At 38.9% G+C, this 10,560-nt stretch overlaps 1 protein-coding gene across 1 annotated transcript in view; it reads right to left on the bottom strand.

The window, feature by feature from the left end:
• The window catches only part of LOC103150993 (pleckstrin homology domain-containing family G member 5), a 77,198-nt gene extending 68,074 nt beyond the window's left edge, over positions 1-9,124 (bottom strand). The window contains exon 1 of the mRNA XM_016681057.1: positions 8,212-9,124. Within this exon, the coding sequence (XP_016536543.1) occupies positions 8,212-8,293 (82 nt within the window). The 5' untranslated portion in view covers positions 8,294-9,124. The remainder of the gene's footprint in view (positions 1-8,211) is intronic.
• Between the last annotated feature and the right edge of the window lie 1,436 nt (positions 9,125-10,560).

Here is a 10,560-nt window from a genome sequence, read left to right on the forward strand (position 1 = left end):
CACAGAAGAGGCAGATATTGATTTTCTAATAAAGCATTGAGATTTTTTTGAAAGCCAAACAAATGTCTTTGAAAATAGGCAACTAAGCTACCTCTAAATTATTACAGTTAGACAAAAACAGGAAGACAAAACTGTTTGTGTGTGTCAATCATCAATAAACTGGATCCCCAGTAGATTCCCACTCACTGAAGAATCAATGATGCGCTGAGGAGAAGTGCGTGTGAGAATGACAGGACTGTAAACGAGGCCTTTTGGAGTGTGTTTGCGGCAAGAAGAGAAGTCGTGTGAAGCCGAGTGTCATCATACATGGTGTCGTTAAAGGCTTCAGCGTGGCCATGTGAGTGAAGGTTGGAGGTTATATTTAGCAAAAGCAGCCCATCACAGAGGCTGAAGTTAACCCTTTACCAGAAAATCAGGATTCAGATCCTGAGATTAATAAACGTGTAGCTGATTTATGTCATTTCAATGTTCTAATTATGCAATTGTGCCACAAATGGTGGAGCAGCAACTTTAAGTGTTCAGTTTTCTGTTACTTTGGTCGCAGCTAAATGCAATAACGTCAGCCTAAAATCCCCTTCTTGTCTTTTTTTTCCAATAAGTTTTCCAGAGGTAATCTGATAACTTAGTAGTCTACAGAGTCCCATCAAGTGACACGCACACAAACACAGTGAAGAAAGTTCACCTTGATTAAGATGTTCCAAGGAACAGCATTATCAACCAAACAGTGCTGTCCAAACTTTCTTACACCACAGTGTTAGCTGCAGCACCAAATGACTCCCCACCCTAATCGCACTTAGTTTTATCTAAAATATTTCAGATTTGAATTTTTAACTCCAGTATAACTTTGGTCAACTGTATTATGTTTCTTTTTTAATAGCAGAAAAAAATCAAACTGCTTTGAATTGAACATGTGTTGTAAAAAAATAAAAATAAAATATAACTGTAGCCAATATTTCCAAACTCTATAAATGAGCCATTACTTCTGCTTCTTAAACTTTTCACAGCCTTTTTTCCCTCATAAGACCACTGAATGTCATGTTGACATTTCAAAAGTGCAAAAAAGTTGGACATTAAAAAATAAACACGTTTTTCCAAGATGACAAAGACAATTTGCCTTTTCTAAGGCACACATGTAAACAAACTGTTTTGAATCCAACATGCTTTGCTAATTTTTTTTATGTTGATATTTCAACATATGATTTAAAAAGTATTTTAATTCCCAGCAGAAGCTGACATGGTTCAGATCTCTAAAGGAGGAATTGGCCAAAATTCCAGCAAACTATTGTGTGAAGCTTGTGAAAGAATTTGACCCAATTTCTACAGTCTAAAAATTGAAAATCTATGGATGGAAATATAGCTAGTGTGGCTAGTCCAAAAAACAAAAGTGAAAAGTTTTTGAAGAAGTTACCTAAAAAATATCAAACCCACAAGTGAGATCGTTTTAAAAGTGCATTTAAAGTATTGCAATGTACTCCCAAAAGGTACACTTTGTTTAGTTTGCAATGCAAAGAGACAACACATGAACCATCTGAGTAAAAAGGACTATCCTCTCTGACAGATTCACCATAAAGCACTGTATAATTTAACAGTCCATTCCTGAAGCAGTAGCTCCGAGGAACCAACAACCACTCCTCAACTTGTTGACAGAAATAATCCCATAATTGGAAAAATCTGGCTGAAATTGCAGTGGAGGTTCTACCTTTGAGAGACCGATAACAGAGTCAATGGGAATCAAAAACACTTATTCGCTGAAAGTACAGTTATTGTCAGGTGGAAGGCTGCAATGTTCATAAACAGTCATTTAGCCAGGGTGGAGGTTAGAAGTGTGGAAGGACACATTCAGAGATAAATGGTTGCAGTTCTGTTTTCCCCTCAGAGAAGGTGTGTGTAAGCGCGCGTGTTTGACCTTAACGTAGTCCCTTTAATTATCTACTGCTTACTTTAAAGAAAAGCAGCTCACCATTGGCCTTTTAACACAATGAGACGCTGGAAGGCTCTTTGATCAACTGAAGTCGTTTCAGGTTTACTGCCTGACATCTTTCTTGATTTTAAAAAGCAAAAGTAGATTAAAGTTGTGCATTAAAAACAGCTCAGTTAAACAAGTCCTTCTCCAGCACAATCAAATATGGCCTAGAGAACACACAGTTTTAAAGGCATGTCCCTTCAGATGACGACAATTTGTTTGTTTAAGGGTCAAAGTTAAGGCACAAGGAACAGTTTGGGCTTCTGTTCTCTGACAGCCAAGAGTTCTGGGAGGGCGTAAGAGAGATGGATGGTAGGAAAACATGCGTGAGGAAAGACTGAAGAAAAATAAGCCTCCAGCTGTGGGACGTTTATGCGAATGACTTCATCCCTGACTGCAAACTGGCTGAAACTGCAGTCACGTGTGGAAATCCCGCAACACCTGTTTCTGTGTAATATGATATTCACCTTTGCCGAGCAGGGAGAGCCTCGTCGAAAGACAAACCTCTAGATTTGCATATTTTCTTGTAAACAGTATGTCGACCTTCGTTTTGTCTGGTGTACCTTAAGAAGATCTCTTAAACTTTTTTTTAATAATTGTTCTGCTTTAAGGAACAAAGAATTTATTTCCTTCAAAATAAAAGCTATGAAAAACACACACCACTGTCAATCTTGCATTAAAAATCTCATCTGATGATCACAGCTTAACAGTTAAAGAGACAAAGAATACTTCCTATAATAGCAAGTTCAGTTGGGTTATATTCTGTAAAGCTTCTTAGCTCAAGTATCTGGCTGGACAGAACTATCCATCAGACTCACCGTCGGCAAAACAAAGGCTTATGAGCTTTACCCAAACAGAAATTGCTAATGCAGAATTTGGTTGAACGCTGACTACTCATGATCTACTCAAAGAAAGTCATCCCAGTGCTGTCTAGCAGAAAATCCCTCTGGTTTGATCAGTGTTATACAAAACTACAACATGTGCAATAAACTGCTCAGTTACATTTGGAACAGTATAATAGTTCAAAACCTTTGTTTGCCTATATATTTTTCCAATCTGTCCAGGACATAAACTTTCACTTGCTGCATTTCCATTGACCAAATAAGTGCACAATTTAAGAATTTGAAAATAAATTCACTTCATGGAAACGTTAATTTCGAAAAAAAAAAAAAAAAAAAGTTTTTTGACAAAAAGTGTTGGCACTATTATATGGTGACTTTTTGGCCGTATCACAATGGATTCATTTCACAAAACCGCAATGGAAGTCAGATGGTCAACAACCAGATGTTGGCGCTGGTGCAAACCACAAAGAAGAAGACAAGAGGAAGTTGTTGACTGATCATGACAACTTGTCACGTGAACAAACTTATTCACCTACAATTTTATTATGTTTCTTATTTAATGGAAACGTTGCAATTATAAAATTGTGTTTTATAAACATTACTGGAATATTGACAAAGTTTTGCACACATTTGTTGTTTAAGCGCAAAACTGAAATAGATCTCTGTGACCAAGATGTCAGAACTCAGGGAAAGTGCTGGGCTTACGGCAATTATGGAAAAACATTATCAATCAATGAAAATGTGGGTAAATTAAAATAAATATCATTACAATATTCAACACTATCATTAATATGAACAGATTTCCTTCAGTTTATATTAATGAACATTCCAAATGGAACGTTGGTAACATTCCAGTCGCCAATGTTAACCACACGACAACCTAAATTTGATGTAAATATCTAAACTCCATTTCCTTTCAAAGTTTTAAGTTAAGGGGATGGAGTTATTAGAAGTTTAATTACTTTAACATGACAGCTTTCAAAAGTAAGACAGAGGAATCAAAATGACAAGACCGAAGGGATTCGATGGGGAATTTCCATTTTAAAAGAAATACGACCCTAGAACATTTTCAAAAATCAAAACAAGTTAACACTCCCTAATTTTGCCAAAAGGGATTTTTTTTTCTTGACAAACATCTCTAAATACAATATCAAGCTCTGTCAGAGTAAAATTCACATGCAGCAATACCATAATACTGAAATCCATGAAAATAAGCATGTTTTCTGTTGGACACAATAGAGAGGATTACTGTGCAAGTGCATGAATATACTTAATTATAGACTGTAACACGCTTTACACTTAACCAAGAGGTGGAGACCAACACTACTGAGTCAGTTTTGACCAGTTCTGACTGTGGAGAAATGCAGAGCACTCTACTGGATGATTTCAAACAAGAAATTTAAAAAAGAAAACGTCTCCAGGGTCACTGGTGTTAATGAGATTGAGGGCAGATCAAGGCTTTCACAGAACAATTGTGTTCGTGCAAAATCCATATTAGAACATGCCACAGCATAGCATGAGACTGAGAATTTTACTTATGAAAGCTGAAGGGAAAAAAAGAAAAAGAAAAAAAACTGTGACCTGGGATGGCATCAGGAAGAGAAATGCAAAGAGGGGAACGAGAAAGGAAATCACAATGAAACAATGGAGAGACAGTCCAAACAAGGAAGTTTAGAACGCCAACAGGCCTTGAGCCAGGCTAAAAATCACTAACATATATACAACAAACACACTACGGCACACACGCCCACGTTACACCAGTCTCCAGCAGAGAGACTGAACCCTTCTCCATATGTTCCCTCAGCACTGACGAGCCTATAAAGATTAAGTCCCACGCAACTCCACTAAGAGAATAATCTCACAGTGTCCATCTCACAGCAGTTCTCCACCTTACTGTCATTATTATAGCTGGCCCGGTCTCTACTTCTATTTGGGTCCTTCACAAGCCAGATCAAGATTGAGATATGAAATGCAATAAATGCTCTGCCGATGGCTGTTTCCGAGTATAGAACTGACCTCATCTTTAGAGTTAACTCAGTAAGGTCATCCTTATATGGCGCAGAGAGAGAAGACTTTCAGGAAACTGACTTCCCGGTGAACGGGTAAATCTGCAATGCTTTCCAAAAGCGATTATAGTTCTTTACCTTTTTCAGTTTGTCACATTATAGCTGTAATCTTGTATGCACTTTATGTGAATTCAAAGTATCACATTATGATTTTTTGTGATAAACCAACACAAAGCATCAATTCAACTCCACAGAAGGCCTGGCTGTACGTTTTAGGGTCGTTGTCCCGTTGGAAGGTGGATCTCATCCCATGTCGTAAATATTCTGCAGCCTCTAACAGGTGTCCATCCAGAACTGTCCTGGATTTAGCTCCAACCATTGTTTCTGACCAATTTCCTGTCCCCATAGCATAACGTTGCCACCACCATGTTCCACAGCAGTGATGGCATTTTCAGGTTGCATGGCAATTTGCATCTAGGCTTAAAAAGTTCAATTTTTCATCTTCAATGCTTTCTTTTGACATCTTTTCACTTTTGCTCAAAAACCAAATCTGAATCACTAGGAAACATCCTGTCAACAGATTCTCCCACCTGACCAGAGGATCTCGTCATCCCTAAAATAAAGTCAACAGAAAGGCCAGCTCTATGCTAGGATGTCCCCTCGACCCAATGGAAGCGTTGAAAGACAGAAGACGCCTGGCAAACATCCTAAGGTCCCCGTTGGACAATGTCTTCCATCACATGTATCAACCGGTTGTTGAACTGCAAAGCTCCTATAGTGAAGCACTGCTGCATCGTAAGTGCACAAAGGGGCATCAACATAGATCCTTCCTTCCAGCAGCTGCAAGACTTAAGAATCAGACTCGGTGTCAACATAACTGCTGCCCAGTTTCTAATTTCAAAACATTTCTGCTGTCATTTGCATAGATTTTTAATTTCTTATTTAAATACTTACTATCCACTCAAGTCTTCTGGTTTAGGAGGAACATATCGAGGTATACATCAAATATACATTAAGATGTATATTTGATGTATAGTTGCTTGATGATGGCATTTGACAAAATGTAATGTTTATTGCTTTATACGTTTATGACATAAAGCATTTTGAATTGCATTGTTGCAGAAATGTTTGCACTTTGAAGACTTTTTTTCTCTTTAAAAATCTTACTCAGCTGCACATAATCCAAGTAGCTATGTTTAGAAACAGTGCAGTATTATTTATCTTATGTTGTAAATGTGCCCTTACTCTACAGTCTTGTCCTTATTTGTATAAATTTACTTACCTTTGTGTGAATCTCAAACTTACTGCTGTTGCACCTGATTTTCCTCCACAGTGAGATATTAAAGGATATTCCTATTTCTATGTTGTTTTGTTTTAATCTAGCCCCGCTTTAAACTTCCTCACAACTTTATCCCTGACCTGTCAGCTGTGTTCTTTACTCTTCATGGTGATGTTTGTTCACTAATAATCTCAACAAACCTCTGATGTCTTCAAAGGAGCAGCTCCTTTTATCCTGAGATTAAATTTTATGAAGGCGGCTGCACTCGATTTTGTTCAGGTGCGTCAGAATAAAAAAGGGGGGGATGAAAACAAACACTCTTCACAGTTAAGCACTAGTTTGGGTTGATCCATTATACAAAATCCAAATAAAATACAACTAAGTTAGCAATGTGAAAAAGTTTAAAGGATGTGAATACTTTGGCAAAGCTCTAATGAAAGTTGGTCTAAGAAGTCAAGGTAAGGAGGTTTGGCTGAAATAATTAAAAAAATAAAATAAAATAAAAAGACATAGGAAACTGCATTTTAACATATGAACATGGTAACTTTTTCTACATGTATGTATATATAAAAATGTTTTGAGATGAAGGTTACACTACAAACAGCACATTTGTTGGCATACTTCTTTAAAGATCTGAGGTAACTTAAACCTTTGTAACTTTATCATTCCCAGACTCAAGTTCACACAGTTTGAACTGTTGGAGCATCATTCATAAAGCAAAATGGTTTAATTGTCCTGAGAACGAATCACAGCAGACAGAGCTGAGATTTCTGGCCTGGGCTCCTTGTTTTTCAGAGGAAAACAGAGACCAGACAAGACATCTGGTCCCAGATTAGACCTGTGTGTTTAAGACAAGCTTAAGACTCCGGTGGCCTGGAACACTGAGGGGTTCCAGACTCAACCAATTAAGACCGCTAAACTTTAAACTCTGTGCTTACTTTACTTACTGCATGAACCCATGAACTGCCAGCACTGCGTGCATCACGCATGAACATGCACCATCAGGCAAATAGAGCAAAGCACTTTGAAGACGAGATAAAGAAAATCTTTGTCTCTTATCCTTTTGTAGATTCTAAACTTTGAGTTATGAGTTTTTGTGCTTCGCTGTTTAGAACTACTGTACTTTGGCTACCTGTGCCATGTATTTTGCTTACTACCTGAATATGTAAAACAGAAGCAGTCAGGGGAAGACTGGATAAATCTAAACTATAGCTGTGAGAGAAGAGAGGAGTAGGAAAAACAGTGCAGTCAATGGGATTGGGCTTGAGAGTGGAGATCCATCATCTGAATGTTGTTCCAGGGCAGGACTTCAGATCAGCCTGTCCTACCTCCTCTGACTTTACACAAGACTGGATGACTGCTTAAGGTTGCCAAATCCAGCCATTAGCTTTGATGCTTCAGAATTCCTGAGCAAAGTTCATGGAAAAGTTTGGAATTACTATTTAACATTTTCCAGATCTGGGCAAGTACAGAAAGAAAAAGAGGGAAAAAGCCATTTCCAGACTTAATATCCCATCACATTGTCAGAAAATCAATGCGAGATCCACCTCGCTGTTTGTCCATCTATTATCCCAAAATCTGTCCACCAATCCAACATCCATCACCTTGTTCCATCCACCAATTTCAATGTCCACCCATTTCTGTGCTCATCCATCCATCCACTTTATCATCCATCCATCCATGTCCTCTCATTCATCCACTTCCTTGCTCACCCATCTATCCACCCAGCCATCCCCTTCCTCATGCATCCAGCCATTTCCTTGCTCATCCACCCATCCATCCATCCATCCATCCATTTCCTCAACCATCCATCTTACAAACTGTCCAGCAAGGTTTGTATTCAAAGCATGACCTTGACAGAATTCCTGCATTTACAGGAGAAATGTCTAAAACTGGATTGAAAACTTTGTAGTCAGTCTGGTAAACTCTTGGTCACGAAAACTTATAAGAACCATGATGCCCAGAGGAATCCGGGCCACACAGAACTGGTGGATCCCACCCTGGATCCTGGAGAATTGCCCTGGTCCAAGTAACTTAAGTAAGCTTGACTTTAACACGCTGACCTGTCCACTGTGTCCAACTGGTACACCAACACATGCAACAAACACGTAGGCTACTCACTCAGTCTTAACCGGAGCCCAAGCCAGCTCCTTGGAGGCGATTTGTGCAGAACCGAATTCATGCTCCACTTGTTCGGAACCATCAATCCCTCCTTGCAGAACCCTCCTCCTCCTCCGCCGCCTAACAACCAGGTACTTCTCGGGTCTTTGTCGGCGTTTCGAAGCTCCACACGGATCGGACTCTACTGTTTGTTCGGCTGTCTCATTGTTGGGGCCATTTTCATTTCGCTCCTGCTACCACACTAGACGGATCGGTGGGCTCGGGTTGCGTGGTTCAGACCAGCTCGGCTCGGTGTGGAGCACAATGCTGCATGCAGCTCAGATCGCAAAGAAAAGCATCGCTCTTCGCACACAGCAGCAGAAAGTTACCTGAACTAACCAGCGCTGGGGATCAGGGCTGCAGGCTGGACGCGGCGCACAGCGGTAAATAACCTGTTGCAGGAAAAACAAGCAGAGAGCTCCTCGACGTTGGTAGGGGGGAAACAATAAAGCTCAACTGGTGAAGCTCGGTCTGTATGGGAATGATGGGATTTAGAGGACGAAAATCTTGTCCGGTGGCCTTTAAACCCGCAGCTCTGAGGAATGATTTCCTTACAGCAACTTTACGCAAGGCGCACAGCTGAGAGTGAAGCCTAGTTTGCTCTGTGGAGTCTCCGATCGACCATCCGGCTCTCCTCCATTCATTCACACTGACTGGGCTTTCAAAATGACTCGTTGCTTTGTCGCTCTAGTGGCCAAGAGCGGAGGTTCATTCAGGTTATACACTTCTACCCACTGAACATTCAGTTATTCTGTGCACGCACTATGTCTTATGAAATATAAAAGGGGGAAATGGTGAACCTTTGAACTTCACTGTCATGCCAAAATCACCACATATTTAAAATCAATTAAAACCCCTTTGGGCCTTATGAGGATGGATAATTGGAGCAGCCTAATGACCTACAGATTGTGAACAGGTGATGACGATCCTCTCTGGTTGGTTGGAAATCCTAGTGACCAATTTAAAAGACATTAATAAAAGGTAGGCTAGAGATCCCATCCCCCAAAAACAAGTATCCCACTGTAAATATTTGACAGATTTACAAAATAAAAATAAAAATAGAATTAAAGATGAACAGTTTAAATACAATCAGTATTTAAGCTGTTTCATATTTTGCTTACCTGTAAAAGGTATCAACACATTACAGGGTTTTTTTCCCCCTCATATTTTCATTTAAATAATCTTATTTTTTTATGTTTTCATTTAGATCCTATTTAATTTGCCTGTTAACTTATTGTTTTTACTTGTATATTTAGCTATTTGTAGTTTATCTTTAGTTTTTGACAACATTGAAGAAAAGTAAGTGGAGGTCAGCACAAAAAAAACATAAAGCAATGATGGAACGACTAGATTAATATTTGGGCGTTGCAGTTCATAATTTAAAATAATACCACAGAAGCTGGGGGTTGTTATCTACAGATTGTCCATCAGTTTCTCAATGCTAGAACCACCTTTTTTTGTTAAAATAAAATAAATTTAACCCAGAAAAACAAAAATGCATCATTAAAAGGGTAAATATGACTGAATGTATGGAACTCTGTCAGTAGAATTTTACTGTTTTTCTTGTTAATTTTAATTCCATCATAACATCTGCAGTTGACTCACAATAACAAATTGTAATTCCTGACATAATAGTTGCTAGAATTTAAAATCATCCTTATTTTAAATATGGAGTACTCAAAACAATAATCAGACTGTGCTTTGGAAATTGAACACATGGATATTTGTCATAACTATTCATTTATCTTTAATGACACCCCTGCAGCTGGATTTTCAATCTGGTTTGCATAAAATCTTTGTGGAAAATATGAGACTGACAAAGCCAAAACAAAGGCTCCTCCAAAATGTATTTGTGCTCACCCATCCTCAATAAAGGAGTGGTGAATAGTAAACAAAGAGAAGCGAGGGGGCAGATGGGGCTGTTCAAACAGTCCACTTATATTAGCAATTCTGTGCTGAGTGCTTGTTTCATCAGTTATTTTCAAGACAACAAAATAAAAGTCTCAGCTTCCTCCTAAAAAGGACCATGCAGGACTATTCTACATTAATATTTCAGAATGGCGTCTCAACTCCTTTTCTTGAGGCTTTCCTGCCCTTCAGGCCTAGTTTGAGTCAGTTAACGTATGCTGCAGTTTAAAAGCAACAAAACAAAACCAAAATATCTGCTGCCCCCTTCAGGAAGAAGTGAGAATAACTGCGTCTCGCTTGGGAGTTCCTATTTTCCCATGTCGAAATTCAGTGATTTGCAAATCTCGCAAGACTTAAAACACCTCCCCAACTGTGAAATATGGAGGTGGCAGCATCATGTTG

Source organism: Poecilia formosa, unplaced genomic scaffold, assembly GCF_000485575.1.
Source record: "Poecilia formosa unplaced genomic scaffold, Poecilia_formosa-5.1.2 Scaffold268, whole genome shotgun sequence".
NCBI classification, from domain to species: Eukaryota; Metazoa; Chordata; class Actinopteri; order Cyprinodontiformes; family Poeciliidae; genus Poecilia; species Poecilia formosa.